At 43.8% G+C, this 18898-nt stretch overlaps 1 protein-coding gene across 2 annotated transcripts; it reads right to left on the bottom strand.

Annotated features, from left to right (window-relative positions):
• Positions 1–225: 225 nt before the first annotated feature.
• On the bottom strand, positions 226–18806 carry LOC144479755 (serine/threonine-protein kinase NIM1-like). 2 transcript variants are annotated; one of them, XM_078198788.1, is made up of 5 exons: positions 18707–18806; positions 13299–14000; positions 7679–7947; positions 2952–3737; positions 226–562 (listed from the first exon to the last, which is right to left on the bottom strand). In XM_078198788.1, the coding sequence occupies exons 2-4, from the start codon at positions 13576–13578 to the stop codon at positions 2985–2987; spliced, it is 1302 nt and encodes a 433-aa protein (XP_078054914.1). In that variant the 5' UTR covers positions 13579–14000; positions 18707–18806; the 3' UTR covers positions 226–562; positions 2952–2984. The 2 variants fall into 2 exon arrangements, with proteins under 2 accessions (XP_078054914.1, XP_078054915.1); XM_078198789.1 differs by having other exon boundaries at positions 426–562; positions 13299–13628; positions 18707–18805.
• Positions 18807–18898: the final 92 nt, after the last annotated feature.

Below are 18898 nucleotides of genomic sequence, written 5' to 3' on the forward strand. Positions count from 1 at the left end.
TGTTTATTCAATAGTTTGTTAAAAACCCATACCTTGCCTGCAATGAACATGGAAATATCTGCATTCTTCAGAGCTGCAATATTTAGGGCTGTACACCTCATTTATTTCACCATAGCAATGCGTTGTGTCGTTCCAGTCTGCATTCGATTGAATCCATCAGCTCTTTTCTCCTTTCAATTATATTTCATTTGACACATTTGCTTGAACCGGAACCCAAATCATTTTGTGATATGTTTTATTTGCATTCGAGTTCATTACTTACAGGTGCTACACTTCAACAAGTTCTGCAGTGAATGAACAGCTCTTGTTTATTGTCTGAGTCCATCAGTAGCATCACATCTAAGTGCCTGATAAACTCTGAAACAGTTCAGTGAGTATATGGTTGGCTTGCTGGTAGTAATACGAAGTGTACCATGTGGAGGTCAGTCCAGCATTCCGCTCCATGATGCTGGTCATCTTTATGCACTGCAAATTACGTTGCCAGATGCTGATGTAATCAATAAGAAGCCATATCCTTGTTACAGGGAGCAGTCAAGATGTTTCGTATTGGTCTAGAAAAAGACTGTAGAAGGGAAAGAAAGAATTTGTATTTATTAGTGATAACCAGCACATGCTTGACATAGTGGCCACAAAATTGGACTCCATAATGTCGCTGGGTGAAACCCGGGGTACCAAATATGGTGGTCAATCCACTACACTAGTGTGAGCGTGCCATGTATATGTCAGAAGCATGTGGATTGGGCAGATCACTCAGCATGTAATGCTAACCAGCTCCCCCCACCCCCCACCCCAACCTCTTCCCCTCCCTGTTTACTTATAGTAATCAGCATGGGACTTTCAGCTGAGCTCCCTTTGACATTTTGTGTTCAGCAGAGTCAGTGGAAGATCCGTCTATGGTTTTGTTGCTAAAAAGTTGTTGGAGTCAGATGGGAAAGGTGCTGGATTTTCCTAAGGAGTTCAGTAGCATTTCGAGATCGCCGGGCAGAAAACCGGCACTCAACTCCTGAGGCTCAATATTTGCAGTCCCTGTGGGGTTGCAGAATGAACAGGGAGCATGGGCAGCGGAGAGGGGAAGCTATGCATGGAGGGAGGAAAAGGAAAGCTCTCGGTAGAAGGTTGTACCCAGCTAGGGTCTTCAGGGAGCATTTCATCAACCTCCACCTCAGGCAGGAGCAGTGTCTAACGAGCAAGAAGGTGATCTGTGCCACCTCCTTCATGATGTGGAGATGCCGGTGTTGGACTGGGGTGAACACAGTAAGAAGTTTAACAACACCAGGTTAAAGTCCAACAGGTTTATTTGGTAGCAAAAGCCACACAAGCTTTCGGAGCTCTAAGCCCCTTTGCTCTGTTTGTGAACAGAATTCCCACTCACCTGAAGAAGGGGCTTAGAGCTCCGAAAGCTTGTGTGGCTTTTGCTACCAAATAAACCTGTTGGACTTTAACCTGGTGTTGTTAAACTTCTTACTGTGTCCACCTCCTTCAAACAGACCTGAGGTATTGCTTTTTAGAAGACTTGCAAATAGTTCCCCACACCATTCATCTAATTTTGCTAAAATTCCCAGAGGAGAATATAGGTTTACAGTACATAAGCAAATGAAAACAATTTTTCACAATTTTAAACTTACATGAAATTGTTATGCGAAACAAATTTTTAAATTTAAATAGCTGTCATTTAAAATTTATGTAAGTTATAATATGCAACTCAAGTTGTGTTCATTTGAGCAGTATTGAAGGGTGCTGCATTGTTGTAGGTGCTATCTAGCTTTCAATGAGATATTGTGGGTGATTTTATAGCCCTGTTCACCATAGGCACAAATCCCATTATGGCCAGAAACTCTCGCGAGAGAGCCATATGGAGAGAGCCTATCTCAGTTTGAGATCTTCCCCGCCCTCGGCAGCAATGTAATCTGGTTCACAACCAGTGAGGACATGACATTACCATACATTAACATCTATTTAAATATTCAAAATTGGCTTAATACCGTATCTTCTGGGAACGTCAGATGTTCCCACCTGCCGGCATGAAGTAACGCCGGTGGGAATCACCACTGATCTTCAGAAATTGGAGACCAGATGTGTTGAGCACACCGGGGGAGCTGGGAGGCCAGTGTAGCCTTAGGGTGGTCATGGACATGGCTGTGCAGTGTCCTGGCACTGCTCCCTGGCACCGCCAACCTGGCTGTACCAACCTGACAATAATTTCCAAGTCCCATCTGCCTACTTTGTTAATTCTGGTTAATGCGAAAATCACTATCTCACTACCTGAAGAGGAGCAGGGAATTCGCCTGGTGTCCTAATCAAATAGTCCACCCACGACAAAAGTTACTAAAACATTCATCTCAATGTTGTTTGCTTTGGGCAAAATGGCCACAACATTTGTCTACAAATAATAGTTGTTACTGCCCTTGAATGCACAATAATTGAAAGATTTTTTGGGAGTGTTTGTAAGAAATGTGTTAAGATTTCAGAAAAAAAGGTAGACATTTAGATGCTTTTGCATGGGTGTTTGTTTAATGAAAGTTATGGCAAACAGTACTTCTGTAGAGCCTTTTAAACCTGTCTCTCTTATCCCAGTGATAGAATGATGCATCCACTTTTTCTATTCTGAATATCTGTGCAGTATAAAAACATTATTTACGTTTCTTTTAAAAAGGGGTGTAAAAATTAGAATCCCCTTCCTTAATCATCTACTTAATGTTAAATTGAGTGTATTTATCCACCTGGTCATTTATTTAATCTGTTGGAATGTTCGTGGCATGTGAGAAAAAAAAATCAACATTTCATTTATTTTCATTGGGCCATTATACGCAGAACCTACACAGGCCCCAGCTGAATCCCAAACCTCTTATGGCTATTTGCCACTTGAAAGCCAGAGAAGCTTCTTCATATTCACTGCCTCATTGCCAACTCCATCCTCAGCACTGGCAACATCTGGCTGCAACTTTTCCTACCTTGTTAGAATGACACTGGTGTATGTGCTGATTTTATAAAATCAGACACATCCGAGAGGTCTGCGCACGTGCTTTGAACCGCCGCCTCTTCCTGCTTTCATTCAGCCTGTATCTTGCAGTGCAGTGGTTCGCCATGGTAGAACCCTCCGGAAAGTGCCTCTTTTGTCTCCGATGGAGAATGATGCGGTAAATCCCAGTTATGGCACTGTGGGAGTCCTGAGTAGGATTATTGCAGATGTGTTCCTCCGTGATTCCCAAATTTCTCAATGCTTTCTTCACCTCCTTTTCCTCTTCGTTTAGAGGGAGAGAGCTGGCCAAGTGGGCTGGGTTCAAGCGGTATGGTAGGTATGGCTCTGGACATTCTATTCCCTTCAACCATGGGCTTTCCAGGATGTTGGATAGGGTGTAGCGGTTTGTTGGGATGTTCTGAAGAATTCCTTGGATGAGTTTCTGGCAGGGTTCCGATACATAGGCTGGAATTGTGTATGATCCAAGTAAAACGCACTTTTTCAACTTCCTGATGTTCTCTGCACGGAAAGGCAAGGTTCCTGTCACCATAAAGTAAAGCAGGATGCCCAGAGCCCAGATGTCCACATAGATTCCAAAGTAGCTCTTTTCTTGAAAAAGTTCTGGGGCTGCGTAAGGCGGGGAGCCACAACAAATGTTTAAGGGTTCACTCAGAGGACACAGTGCACTGAAGCCAAAGTCACCCACCTTCACACAGTTAGTACCTGAGTAGAACACGTTTTCTGCTTTGAGATCCCGATGGATCACATTGTTCTCGTGCTGAAAAAGGAAAATGGAAAGTTAGTCAGGCAAAATGAGGAGAAATCAGGGAAGGAACAGATGAGAACATTGAGGAGATGATAGTCTATCAGTTGTAATACACATACCAGGGCCACCCAGTATCAGGACTATCACCAGTACCAGCTCCATTTTTCCATTCTAGCAAAGACTTCTCCCCAGAGCACAGCCAAAATTAATTTTTGCATTATTATCAATCCTTTCTCTTTACTTCTCTTACAATAATAGGGCTGCATTTTCCCACAGGGTTCAGGATCCCGATATTGGGATCAATAGAAGGACCCGGACCTGCACACTTCCCAATAAGCAAGACTGGCTCAGCAATTCTCTGGGAGGCAGCCTACCAACTGGTTCTTTATGAGCTTCTTTATCTGAATAAGGTAGCGGTAACTCTTGTACACCTTCCTGAATACTAGAAACAAACAGATCTAACTCAACAGCACAATAGCAGTTCGGCCATCTTCGTTCCAATTTCTGTTACATCTACCCAGTCCTTTCTGTTGGACCTCCACTGTGGGTGCCCTTCCTGCACTGTGGGAGCCCTTTCTGCACTGTGGGTGCCCTTCCTGCACTGTGGGTGCCCTTCCTGCTCTGTGGGAGCCCTTCCTGCATTGTGGGTATCCTTCCTGCTCTGTGGGTGCCTTTAGCGCAGGACAGTTGTTCTCTATTAGGAAGCGAAAAGGATAAAAATCAACAGAGAGACACTCATCCCAATCACGTTGATGGGATTGACCATTTTAAAGTATAGGATGGCTATGGTTTAAGGTGGGTATCCTGCTTCAACTTCCACAAAAGCTGCCTTCCTTGGTTGCTCTTTCTTCCTTTTTCTGGGTCAGTGCTGAGGTAGTCTGGGAAGGATCCACAGATGTTAAGTTCTGCTTCCAGAGGAGACATTTCCTATGAGGTTACTTGGGTCACTACAGACCTCTTTGGCCCTAGCCGTTGTTTTATCAGATAGTTAACATTCACTGAAAGATCACTTTTCCATTAAGAATACAAATAGCTACATCTTGGGCTGAAAGCTTGGATACAGAATGCTACAAATTGGGTTGCCCTGGTTTTTGGAGGTGAGGGAAGTGATGCCCATACAGTCAGTTTTTTTTTTGCCCATACAGTCAGTAACACACAATTGTCATGTACCCATTTCAGCTGTACGATTGTGGAACATTGGTTTGAGCAGTTCCAGTGATGTTTCTCTGTCCTCCAAGCTATCTGCAGCCTCTGCGCACAGTATCAGTTGCTGATCACGAGCTACCACTAGGCTTCCTATTAAAGAGAGGCTGCATTCCTGAGACTATGGGTGGGATTTTATGGCCTCGCTCATCCTGAAACCGGAAAATCCCACCCGAGGTCAACGGACATTTCCATGGTCCGCCCCTTGCCCACTCCAATTCCCATGGCGGGCGGGGTGGTAAAGTTGCAACCTATGACTGAGGAAAAATCATTTCGAAAGATTGGGAGAATGTCGCAGCAGGCAAGGTTGAGGGCTTATTTCTTTATTGATGCTGCACTGGAGGCTCTGATCACTTGAGATGGACTCCTGGATGGAGTTTTCCCAAGTGGGAAAGAAATCCAGAAGGCACAGCCTGAAGAGACAATGGGAACATTTGCCCTGAAGGTGAAGGCCTGGAACCCGGACAGGGGCAGACCTGCTTAGGGATGTCCTGTACAGCAATCTGCTGTCTTCCCCAGTGCAAGTCAGCAGCCTTCCATCAACCACACAGTAACCACAGGGGTAGCACTGTGTAGAGGCAAGAGCACTTATATGACAGACTCTACAGGATTGCGCAAGGGGGATTAGTTCATTGTTGTTTCTATAGTTGGACATGCTGTTGCATAAAGATGCTTTGTAAAGGTCTTTATTGGTGACCTTTATTGCTGGATGTTGGGCAAGGAGTCATTGTGATGGAGAGCGTGAAATGAATGTAGGGGTGGTGCTAGGTGGGCCCATGTTGAGACGGGAAAGTTGTTTGAAATGGAAATGTAGCTTCACAATCCTCCGTCTGACATTCCATTTAGCTACGGGACGCAGGAAGCCAACAGGGATGGCAGCAAAGACATGTTTGATGGACATTCTGCATATTCTGCGAAAGGTTACAGCTAACCACTATGGATCAGGGCTGATCAATTAACAAGCTGATGTAGGGGCAACAATCTTTTATTTGCTCAGGCTAGAATAACAGAGGCCATGATTATTCTACCTGGATCAGTTCAAACAGGGAGAGCTACTTGTAGGTTTATTCATGATCCACCCAACTCAGTTGTGACTCATCATTGATTGATTACTGGAGCTTTGCTACAGGATGTGAGCAGAGATTACCCTCTTTGTTAGAACATAGAATCTTTGAAAAGAAATGTTGGTGACCTTCGCCTAATATCTAAACTGGTGACAGGATCAGGATGGTACTTTATTATCTGAGGGCACAAAGCAAGTTCCCTTAGCTCAGAGGAAAGCTTCAGTGCAGTAACCCTACCCTGATCCTTCAGGCCGTTTGCTAGGAAACTGGTGAAACCAACGCTTACATTCACATCACATAGTGGGGCATGGTGGCACAGTGGTTAGCACTGCTGCCTCACAGCGCCAGGGACCGGGGTTTGATTCCCAGCTTGGGTCACTGTCTGTGCAGAGTCTGCATGTTCTCCCCGTGTCTGTGTGGGTTTCCTCCGGGTGCTCCGGTTTCCTTCCACAGTGCGAAAGACGTAATGGTTGGATGCATTGCTAAATTCTCCCTCAGTGTATCCGAACAGGTGGAATGTGGTGGATCGGGGATTTTCACAGTAACTTCATTGCAGTGTTAATGTAAGCCTACTTGTGACTAATAAATAAATAATCCCACCTGGTTATTACAGATAACCACACATTCAATTTTTAGGATCACAGAACATGGGTCTATGCAACCAAACAGTTAGCTGGCTTATTCTTACTGCGTCATGAAAGATGCATCTATTGTTGTAGTTTAATTGTAGTCACAGCACCTACTTTTCACTTTCCGAGATTAAATGTCTGGCTTTTTGAAGGTTGGTTTGTGATTAAGTATCTCAACCTACTCTGAAAGCTCAACTTTCTCATTTCTAGAAATCTCAGCTGTCACCGCGCCAGGAGATGATTTTTCAGACAACCCCTTCTTTGCAGGCTTCCAATGCGATAGGGACCGTCTTCATGCAGGGGGCAATACCATATGTGCTTGTATTCAGGCTGAGTGCAGCGCAGTCCTATGCATAACATGCGCAGGTGATCGCTGCATCGGAACGTGCTTTAACAGCATTCCCACAAGAAGTGCCCCTGTTGATAGAGGCAGATGAGGATGACGGTCTCAGGAGTTAATATTGCTCTTGGAATTTTGTAGCAAACATCATCTTGGATCACTGACCTTAGTCATAAATGCTTGCCTATTGAGTTGGGGAAATCAAGGTCAGGAGGGTGATCACATTGATTATGCAGTGTCTGTCTGCCTCATAAACAGCCGGATCACCACAGTTAACTCCAATTCACTTCAGTGAAGGATCAGTGCTTTAAGACGCAAGTGGTATATGGAAGAGTGCAGAAGAAGTAAAGAATGACCTACCTTGTAGGGTTTTCTTCATTCTCTGAATGCTGTGGCAATCTCTACACTATGCTGCTACCTTGTCATTCCATAAGGACTTTGAAGGATATAAAATTGACACTGTTTTCTTCCTCTCACAATGTTCTCTGGCAGTCTGAAAACTAAATGCAACCTTGTGGACACATCAGAATTCATTAATGATGCTGGAGTGGAAAGATCAGATAGACAATCTACTTTAAACCATCTGACCTTAAAATGAGATTGCCCATTAGGTGAATTTGTGCAATTCGGTGGTGTGTAAAGCAGGTGGCATCAATTCAAAGATGACAATACAAGACAGACTTTTATTTTTAAGCCAAGCTTAAATCACCCACTTACCATGTGTTTGACAGCCGATATAATCTGAACAAATATAAATTTACACTCATATTCCAAAAGTCGCCCATGCATGGAGACCTTGGTGAACAGATCCCCTCCATCCGCATACTCCAAGACCAGGTAGAGTCGAGACTGTGTCTCCAGCATCTCGTACAATCGGATGACGTTCGGGTGATTAAGTTGCTCCATACACTGGACTTCGCTCATGAATGGTTGATGTGACTTATGGCTCAGATGCTTTTTATCCATGATCTTGATCGCTACCTTCTCTACAAATTACAAAGAGAAAGACATTGGTTACTTTCTTGTATGAGTGACAATGTACTGAGTGTAGTCTCTACACTTCTATATTGCAGTCAATGGAAAGAGTAGATAAGTTTGTGTCTGATTCCTCATTTAGGTGACTGGACGTGTAGCGTGTTCAGAGGATTGCATTACATACCAGGGTAGCATGTACTGGGATGCTTAATTTACTGAGATACTGTGTGCTGACTGGTGCTGAAGTAATCCAAGTGGTTTATAGCCTCTGCATGTTTTTGAGCTGCTTTAATATGGTCCCTCCCAAGTTAATCATGGTTTGTAATCTCCCTGAGGACAATCTAATGTGGTTTTGATGGATCTAATATAATCTTGGAGAGATGTGCATTGACAGATCAATATTTCTTTATGATGATATGATTATGTTGTCATGGGTCCAAAAGGGCAATCCAGGGAGCAGGGTTAAGCATGCTTATTATCAATTTCAATGGCTACTCATGAATCTGATACTTTTCATGTTGGTATTACTCATTTGATCTTACTACCTCTTCTTATCACCCAGAAACAGGCTTGGTAATCTATCACTCGAGTGTCCCATCCAATGCTGACTGTATCTGGTCTCGGCTGTTACATCCATTATGGATGAGAAAAAAATTAGATGAAAATCCAGGATTGTTGGAGGCAGCATTCTTTTTATAGTGCACCTCATGAGTAAAACTGGGAAAATGGGGAAGGGAAAAAACCATTTTGGAAGCTGTTCAACAGGTCAAGAGTGGCCCTTTTCCATATCTTTTATTCTTAATATGAGGGATCTTCCTTTACTGCGTCTTCTTCCTTAGAATCATAGAATTCCTACAGTGCAGAAGGAGGCCATATGGCCCATCAAGTATACACTGGATCTCCAACAGAGCATCTTACCCAGGCCCTATCCCCGTAACCCCATGTATTTACCCTGCTAATCCCCCTAATTTACACACATTAGAATACTAAGAGGCAATTTAACATAGCTAATCAAACTAACTGGCACATCTTTGGAGTGTAGGAGGAAACTGGAATACTCAGAGAAAGCCCATGCAGACACGGGGAGAACGTGCAAACTCCACACAGTCACCCAAAGCCAGATTGAACCCGGGTCCCTGGCGCTGTGGGATCCGCTAACCATTGTGCCGCTCTTCATTCGTCTCTTTCACTTTCTCCAACTGAGCAAGTGACAGTGCAATATTTTATAATAACATTATAAATTTATAAAGTTTAATTACTCATGTCACAAGTAGGCTTACATTAACAATGCAATGAAGTTACTGTGAAAATCCCCTAGTCGATACACTCCGGCCCCTGTTCGGGTACCCTGAGGGAGAATTTAGCATGGCCAATGCACCTCAGCAGCACGTCTTTCAGACTGTGGGAGGAAACCAGAGCACCCGGAGGAAACCCACGCAGACAAGGGGAGAATGTGCACACTCCGCAGTGACCCAAACCGGGAATCGAATCCAGGTCCCTGGCGCTGTGAGGCAGCAGTACTAACCACTGTGCCACCATGCGGCACTAAGACTCATCTAGTAAAGAAAGTGTTCATTCCCAGCCTTCAGTGTTCAAGATTACGAACATCCTTGACAGCCTGAACCAATCATATCTGTGCTCTGGGATGGGATCAGTGAGATGGCGGGGTGGGAGGGTCAGGAGTGGTCCTGTGCCTTGCTGAATAAAACTCGGGAAGATTATTGTCCCAGTGTCCATGCATGTGATATATGACCATTACTAATTTCATCATCACTTAATTACTGGCCTGAATTATTAGATTTCTGTTTTAGTCCCAAGAACAGACAGCTAAATCTTTACCAACACAATGCGATTTAATATTCTTTCATTCACAATCTCTTGATGTGCTAGGATTTATGAATCTTGCCTTTTAGAATAATTTTGTGTCTTATCAAATGCCAGATCTCATTGTAATGGGTATATTGTAATTGCCACTGTCACCAACTTTAAGGATTGCTAATGTACAATGCTGCTGGGCATTATGTACCTGGTTAAAAGCAAAATACTGTGGATGTTGGAATCTGAAACAAAAACAGAAAATGCTAGATGCAGGTCTGACAGCATCTGTGGAGAGAGAATAGAGCCAAAGTTTCGAGTCTGGATGGGTCAAAGGGCCAGCATTTTCTGATTATGTACCAGGTCCGAGTTTGGCAAAATACTGAGACACAGATCACTTCACAACTCGGTTGTGCTTCAAATAATTGGAGCCTCCAGTGCAATTGAATATCAGATTAATTGATTGGTAAGGGTAGAAGAGGTGCACAAGAGGCCAGAGTCAGAGAAATTCAGAGTTTAGGTGGGGACTGAAGGTATGCAGGAGGGTACAGAAATAAGGAAGGGCAGAATGAGTATTTTAAATTTGAAACACTGTCAGGAGAAAGCCAATGTCAGTGATTGAGGGAAGGAAGAGAGAATAGGGTCCTGAGCTAGCAGACAGTGATTCACTCACAGAGTGTCATTCTCCTGTCTGGTCAATCAATGAGAGTGGCACAGTGGTTAACACTGCTGCTGCACAGTGCCAGGGACCTGGGTTCAATTCCGGCCTCGGGTGACTGTCTGTGTGGAGTTTGCACGTTCTCCCCGTGTTTGTGCGGGTGCTCCAGTTTCTTCCCACAGTCCAAAGATGTGCAGGTTAGTTGATTGGCCATGCTAAATTGCCCCTTGGGGTCAGGAGGATTACCTGGGTAAATACTTGGGGTTAAGGGATAGGGCCTGGGTGGAATTGTGGTTGGTGCAGGCTCGATGGGCCAAGTGGGCTCCTTCTGCGCTGTAGGGATTCTATCTATGATTCCCACAGACGGAGAGCGTGGGTTCAAGACCGCCCCTAATGGCTTTGGTCTTCAAACCCTCTGTTTAACTGAACCACTGTGCCACTCTCATTGATTGACCAGACAGGAGAATGACACTCTGTGAGTGAATCGCTGTTTGCTAGCTCAGGGCCCTATTCTCCCGAGTTGAACTTTTAAGTCCACATCTTCATTGTAACGGAGTTCATCCACTTCCACCTCCACAAAATGCCTCATCCTATTCTGCAGCTGAAATACTCATCCACGTCTTAATGCCTTTAGACTCAATTACATCAATGCTGCAGGCTGGAATCCCATCGTTCCCCCTCTGATATCCTTTAAGGGACTTGATGGACCAAATGGTCTCCTTCTGTGACATTATGACTCATCAAAACTCTGCTGTTTGTATCTTATCCCGCGTCAAGTCCCGCTGATCTTTCATCCTTCCCTCAATCACTGACAGCGATCTTAGTGAGAGTGCATTTTAGGTGAGAATGGAATCAGACGAGGAAAAATCCACTGTGCTGGACAATGGAAGGGAGATATTGGAGGATATTACAGTGGGAGACCACATCAAAGGCTGTGGAAAGATTGAGAAAGATAAGATAATTCCACCATGGCCACATTCAGATAGGATGTCAATAGTGATTTTGGTGAGGGACATTTCAGTGCTTTGCCTCAGGAGAAACCTAATTGGAGATTCAACCGTAGAATTACATAAATCTGAACATAGATTTGGAAAGTAGAACCATATTTAATTAGGTTGGAAAGGAAAGAGAGATAGAACATGAAGCAACGGTTTGCAACAACAGAGGTTGTGATTTTATTTTCAGGAGTACCCCAATATGGTGATTTTGAAAGGGAGAAGGGCAGTATCCTCGAGCCATTTATAACGTCAAATGGCATGGGGGCCAGGAAAGGATCTGAGGTTCCATCGATGTGGAGTCAAGGGAGCAGAAACTGGGTTTCGTGAACAAGACAGGAGATAAGAGAGAAACTAGAAAAATATATGGGTTCAGGGCTAAGGCGGGAGAACTTGGTGGAGAGAGAGTTTGGCTTGGTAGCTAAAGGAAGCGATGCTGCAGCAGAAGTTATGGGGATTATCTCTGTAATAACTTTACCGAGACCAGTATCCCTTCACCAAAAGTTAGATTTATTTACAATAGCTAATAATACTCCGACAGGTATTTCTCAATACAGAGTGTACACTCTGAGTGTCAGTAACCCAGACACTCCACATTTTCCCATTGGACAGTGTTAACTGCCTAAATCAGGGAGCTCATATTCTAACAGGTCCACGTCGTTGACCTCGATAAAGTCATTACAGTCTCAATCTTAGTAACATAGTCTATGAGCTCCTCAGACTTATTATTGGAGGTGGGCATGGAGGGGCACAGGGCAGGTGGACTGAAGGAGATGGTTGCTCTTGTGAAAAGGAAACCAGGATAGTTTTAAGCCTGCACCAAATTAAGGTAATTGTCATGAGGGGAGAGAGCAAAGATTTTGCTAGCACTTGGGACACCAGAGGTGGGGTCGGAGTGTGGTTGAACAAACTGAATGCTGCTTTAGTGATGAAGAAATGAAGGACTGTGATCTTATTGAATAAGAGACAGGCTCAAGGGAATGAACAGCCCACTCCTGCTCCTAAATTCAAAAGCTAGGCAAACTGCATGAGGACAGGATTGGAACTATAAGAACATGTGTCCATGACATTCTGTGCTCTTCACCCCCAGTGCTGCTTCAGTCGTGCCTCCATTGGTCCGTGTTTTCAAATTGTCAGTTTAATAATGTCAAAGATTATTGATAATTGCTACTCGTATTTTCCTCTACCAGTTTTAGCTAATCACTGAATGCATTATTTATAGATGGATTGCTTGAAGCACTAAACTCCATATTTGTTTTATAATGTTTAGTTTAGAACAATTTTAGCATTACATCATTTGATAACAGCAGAATGACAGCATGGCACCAACTTGGACATTATAATAATTTGGATATTATATGGTGGCACAGTGGTTAGCACTGCTGCCTTACAGCACCAGGGACCCGGGTTCGATTCCAGCCTTGGGTGTCTGTCTGGGTGGAGTTTGCATGTTCTCCCCGCATCTGTGTGGGTTTCTCCCGGGTGCTCCGGTTTCCTCCCACAATCCAAGTATATGTAGGTTAGGTGGATTGCCCACACTAAATTGCCCCTTAGTGTCCCAAGATACATAGGTTAGGGGGATTAGCAGGGTAAATAGGTGGGGTTTCAGAGTATGCCTGAGGTATGAGTCGGTGCAGACTCGATGGGCCGAATGGCCTCCTTCGGCACTGTAAGGATTCTGTGATTCTATTCTATGATAAGGCAGACAGTGTTATTTCTAATCTTGATACCAGCGTGAGCTGTTCCTAAAGCTCTGTAGCTTTGTGTATATCCTCTTCCATTGCAAATGTAGACAGCCTGTTCAAATAATCTTTTAACAATATGTTTACCTTATCTCTTAATCAGCCAGAGTGCTCAATATACAGGGTTGATTGAGTAAAGTAAATTCATTTACCTTTCGTCAAGCAGTGTATTCCAAGCTTCACCTTTGAGAAGTTCCCAATGCCAATTTCTCCACGGAGTTGGTAAAATCCAATCCTTTTTCCAAGTATCAGTTCATTTTTCACTATCTTGTTGTTCCGCATGTCATAAATAGCTTTCTCAAAGGGTGTGAGAAACACATTTTGCTGCTCTCCCTCCTCGTCATCCTCCGTCTTGCATTGTATCAGCCGCTTCACGTCTTGTGTCGGGCTGAGGTAATCTTCAGTGTGAACAGAAAGCTTTGCTACGGCCATCGTGAGGGTTCACAGTTTGTATCTGAGAAACTGGAACTCCGTCACCATCCCTTTTAAAAAAAAATTCTGTCAAAGTCAACAAGGAAAATTTCCCCTCTCAAAGAATGGTGGAATAGCTGGTCTTTATGGAATCTCATCTCTATGGAATCTCTGTGCCTAATGATCTTCTTTCTCAGAAGAATCTTCCCAGACTTTGATACAAGTTATGCTTGTTAGTCTCTGCAGAGAGTCCAGATCTAAGTGATTTTGCCATAGAAGATGGTTGCTGCTTATGGGTCTGGAATGTTGTTATTTGATCATCTTAATCAGTTGTAAGTTGAACGGCAACTACTTTATCTTCTACTCAATGACTGAATGGATTCTGAATGGCGAGAGTACCTTCTTCAACTTCTAGACACTGTCTAAGGTTCTCTGAGATGAAACTGGAGGAAAAATAAATTGAATTTCAGTAACGGGCATTAAGTAAAGCTGTGCAGAGAGCGTTCGTTTGGAGGAGTCACAAAAATCCACTTGACAGCTTGTAAATTAGGAGGAAATCAGCCCAGAGAAAACTGTTTTGAATTTTATGTCTTTCTGGCAAAGTGCAGTTGGAGGGTCTTTCAGCAGTTTACACAGTACTAAACCTCTCTTCACAGAGGAGAAAGCAAACACTGAGCAGTGACGGGGAAAGCACGTTCACAGTCAAATGTAACACCCTATGTGATGGGCTCTACCCCTCCTTACCCTTCTTGAACCATCTGTGACCTTTGACGTGATTGACCACAACATCTTTTGCAACGACTCTCCGCCATTGACCAGCTGGATAGGATTGCCCTTGCGTGACGATACTTTGCCTTTGAGAAATGTATTTCAGTCATGTGCAGGATCTGTTTTAGTAGGCTTTTTTTATTATCAGTGCTGCTGGGTCTATAACCGGCATCTTCCATTGTTACTGCAGCAGTATAAATGCTCCTAATTGCTAGAATGTTTGTTTTAATTTGAACAATGTTGCTCTGCTGATTTTAGTGATTTTCCCTGGGGTTTTGTAGAGTAGGACATGATTGGGTTGATTGACAGTAATATCAGGTGACTGGGTGGAGCTAGGCTTACACAGAGAAATCAAGCTCAGATGCTGCTTAGAGTTGATAGAGAGCAGTACCCCTCTTTTCTCTCTGAAATCTGGAGACTGGGATCTGCCAGAGACTAGGTTTATTTCTTTGAAGTTCTGCTGAGGATATAGCTTTCTCTGAGAGTCTGCTGTATGAGTTGGAAGACAGATGTCTGTTTGGATTTCTGTCCAGAGGTGGTGGCTGGAAATCTAGCATCCACGTAAGCATATCTGCTTTTGGTGCTAACTGGTTCTGAAGAAGAGATTTATATCTATGGGGATACTGCTAAATTGGAATAATAGAGATGGATAGTTGTCAAGAATTATAGTTTGTCATGTTTAAATATTTTAATTGGTAAAAGTTATGCTAATTCTTATTATATTTGAACTGTGTTCTTAAATAAAGTTTGTTCTGATAAAAGCTTCCAAATAGGTCAATTGAATCATACCTGGAGTGAAATCCGTTAATGCCAAAACCAAAAGGAAAAGTTAGAGTCTAGGCTAACTTCAAAATATACCTTTGAGTTTCTGATCTAGTCCCTAACACTTGCCTGGGTCAAACATTAAATCATAACCAGAGAATCCCCGACAATGGCTTCTCTTCCCACTCCTGCACCATTCCCTCTGGAGGCTCCCAAGTACTTATCCTTGTCTCCTTCCTATTTCTCATTAATATGCTGCCCCTCACTGACATCATCCGAAAACAAGTGTGATTCCATATGTAAACTGATGAGACCCAGCTCCATCTTACCACCACCTCTCTTGACCCCCTTCTCATTGTCACGCTACTTGACCAGCATCCAGAATTGGGTCTGAAATATCCTCCAATTAAATATTAAAAACACAGAAGTCTTTTTCCTCAGCTCTCCCTACAAACGTCATTCCCTAGCCGCCAATTCTCTTCCCCTCCCTGGCCACTGTCTGAGACTGAACCAAACCATTTGCCTCCCCCGTATCCTCCCCAACACCAAATCAACTACCTCCATAAAATCTCTCATCTATGTCCTTGCCTCAGCCCATCAGCTGCTCAAACCCTCACCCACACCATTTTTAACATTACACTTGACGACTGCAATACTTTCCTTGTCGACGCCCTCAGGAATTTCGAGTTTATCCAAAAGTCTGCTGTTTGCACCCTACTCACATCAGGTCCTATTCTCCCATCATCTGCCCCCTACATTTGATTTAGCTCAGTTGGCTGGACAGCTGGTTAGTGATGCAGAACGACACCAACAGTGCGGGTTCAATTCGCGTACTGACTGAGGTTATTCATCAAGGTCCCGCCTTCTCAACCTTTCCCCTCGCCTGAGGCATGGTGATCCTCAGGTTAAATCACCACCAGTCAGCTCTCCTCCTCAAAGCTTATCATCTGGGACTACGGTGACTTTACTTTTACACTGGTACCTGGTCCAGCAACGCCTGTATTAAATCACATGTTTTTGTGATCCAATCTTTCGAAAGTTTCACCCCTCCCTATCTCTGTAACTTCATCTAGCCCAACAACCCTCCAAGAACTCTGCATTTCCTTCATCTCACCATTGATAACTCTGACTTCCTTTGAGAATATAATTCCTGAGTGATCAGTATGCGACTAGTTTTGGGAAAATGAGAGTTATGAGCAAATTAGTTGTTCACATAATGACATATGTAAATTAATTTCCAATGCTGATTTTGGAAGAACACTCTGTGCTTGCATAAAAGGCCCTCTGGGAAATCAGCCAATAGGTGTGCAGAATGCACGTCTGATGGCTGATCAGTGATTTAGGGCGGCACGGTAGCACAGTGGTTAGCACTGCTGCTTCACAGCTCCAGGGACCTGGGTTCGATTCCCGGCTTGGGTCACTGTCTGTGTGGAGTTTACACATTCTCCTCGTGTTTCCGTGGGTTTCCTCTGGGTGCTCCAGTTTCCTCCCACAGTCCAAAGATGAGAGTTAGGTTGATTGGCCATGCTAAAATTGCCCTTTAGTGTCCTGAGATGTGTAGCTTAGAGGGATTAGAGGATAAATGTGTAGGGTTATGGGGGTAGGGCCTGGGTGGGATTGTGGTCGGTGCAGACTCGATGGGCCAGATGGCCTCTTTCTGCATTGTAGGGTTTCTATGATTCTATGAATGGAGAGCTGGCAAAACGGTTCCCCATGTAATTTTCTGGCATGCCTGAAACCAATTGGTAGGAACCATGCCAGGCAGATAACTGACCTCTCAAAGAGAGAAGATGGGTAGGGCAGTGGAAGAGAAAATGAAGTAGCTGAGAGTGAGCATTCTGAGGGAGTGTAGGCGAATTTTCGGATTTTAGGGGCAGTGGAACAGAGGCTGAGGAAGGGCCATCAGTGCAAATTGGGCTACGTGCAGATAGGTAGTTACGTAGCCAGGAGTTGAGTTGGGGATAGTTGAGCATGTCCCATACAGGAAACAAGCCTAAAGGGTGCAGGGAAAAAGAGTGTGGAACAAAAGTGCCGATTTGATGAGTGATACAAGATCAAAGTGGAGGAGTCAAATGTGTGGAGAGGTAGAGCCAGATGTTATCAGCATACTTGTGAAAGCTGTCATAGAATCAATACAATACAGAAGAAGGCCATTCAGCCTACTGAGTCCATTCTGGCTCTCTCTATACAGCAATCCAGTGAGTCTCATTCTCCTGCTGCATCCCTGTAGCCCTGCCAGTTTATTTCACTCAAGTTCCCTTTTGAACTGACTGACTCTCCATTTTCACCACCCACGTAGGCAGCAAGTTCCAGATCATTAGCATTTACTGCTTAGAAACATTTTTCCTCATATTTCCCCCTGCATTATTTGCTCAAAACTTTAAGGGCAGAATTTCCCTGTCCCACCTGCATTACGCGAGCAGGAAAATCCCAACCTAAATCTGTGTTACCAGTTCCTTGTACCATCAGCAAATGGGAACAGTTTTATTTTCATTAGGCACAAGCTGTTTCTGTAACTTCAAATGTTGGCCAATCATAATATGGTCCTGCTTATGGAGGACTGAAAGTCCTACTCTCCCACACTCTTCCCTTTGGCATTCTCTCTTTAGGGAAATTGCAGGTCAAACTCTCTTCGGTCAAGAAGGTCAGCACAATGGAGCCCATAAAATACGTGCAAAGAAGCTAAGGCAAACATGAGGTAATGCTTGCAAACAAAAAGAATGGCAAAGACTTTCTCTCTCAGGTGATTTACTGAGCTGATATTATTAATAGCTAACCGGACATACCCAGTTTATCATGGTGAGGCCTCCTGCATGGACAGAACCTGATGTCCCCAAATCTGTTCAAAATGCTGAGGGAATTTGCATATATTTTCGAGCCCCATCTCACAAAAAAGACCCAAACCCTGGATTTGGTGCACGGTGGTCTTGACCTGACTTTGTAACCTCACCGACTATATGTGTGATGTGCTGCCGGTGAGACTGAGGGTGCGGGATCCAGTATAATCAGGGCTTCAATGTCTAAACTGAAGAGTGGCTACTTGGACATAATACCTGGGACCAATTGACCTTGTTGACCTGTATCCAAACAAAAAGTCAATACCTTCAGAACAGCAAATTTATGTTTTAAAAAAGCCAACTTGGCAACTTCACTCACGAGTACTCAACGAGTACATTCAAGTGAAATCCAACATATCATACTGCAGGGCTAATGCTTCAGGTTTGAGCAGATTAGAGTTTAACAAATTGGAGTGCCTCCTAGTGACCGTACATGAAGGAGGTCTCTTCCTAATTCTCTCACTCAGCTGCTGTTTACATTCCAATTGCGCTCTGCCCTGTCCCAACCTCATGATAACTGGATTGCGACTGCACCCTGGAGCTGGCAAAATAGTAACATACAGTACGACACAATCACACATAATTTCTAGGTGAGCACAGCATTAACCTTCGGATTTGTTCTGGTATCGGCAAAGAAGCTTAACAGTGTCCAGCAATTTGGTGCACGAATAATTTTAGAATTGAATTAAATTGGTTACAATATAATTTCTTTTGAATGTCCAATTGCATACACTTTTAGACAGAAAATGGCTTGTCATGCATTCACAGGATTAGTTAGTTACCTGTTTAATTGGAATTGTGTTTCCTTCTCCGTCTGTTGTAACTTATGTTGATTGGTCACTTTTGCTTTGTCCTTGTTGCATGGGGCGCCCCCCTCCCGATGTCTTTTGATGTTTTCGGTTCTCTGTCAGCTGCACTCGAGTCCGGGGAGAGCTTCAATCTCTGAGGAGCGTTACAAAGAACAGGCAACAGTG

This window comes from Mustelus asterias, chromosome 26 (assembly GCF_964213995.1).
Source record: "Mustelus asterias chromosome 26, sMusAst1.hap1.1, whole genome shotgun sequence".
Lineage (NCBI taxonomy): Eukaryota > Metazoa > Chordata > Chondrichthyes > Carcharhiniformes > Triakidae > Mustelus > Mustelus asterias.

Bases quoted from the DNA above. Each gene is read 5' to 3' on its own strand.
- LOC144479755 (XM_078198788.1), bottom strand. From the start codon at position 13,578: ATGGCCGTAGCAAAGCTTTCTGTTCACACTGAAGATTACCTCAGCCCG. The intron at 7,948-13,298 runs GTAAATGAATTT...TGTAATTTGTAG, and splicing joins AATACACTGCTTGACGAAAG to AGAAGGTAGCGATCAAGATC. The intron at 3,738-7,678 runs GTAAGTGGGTGA...TTCCTTTTTCAG, and splicing joins TATCGGCTGTCAAACACATG to CACGAGAACAATGTGATCCA.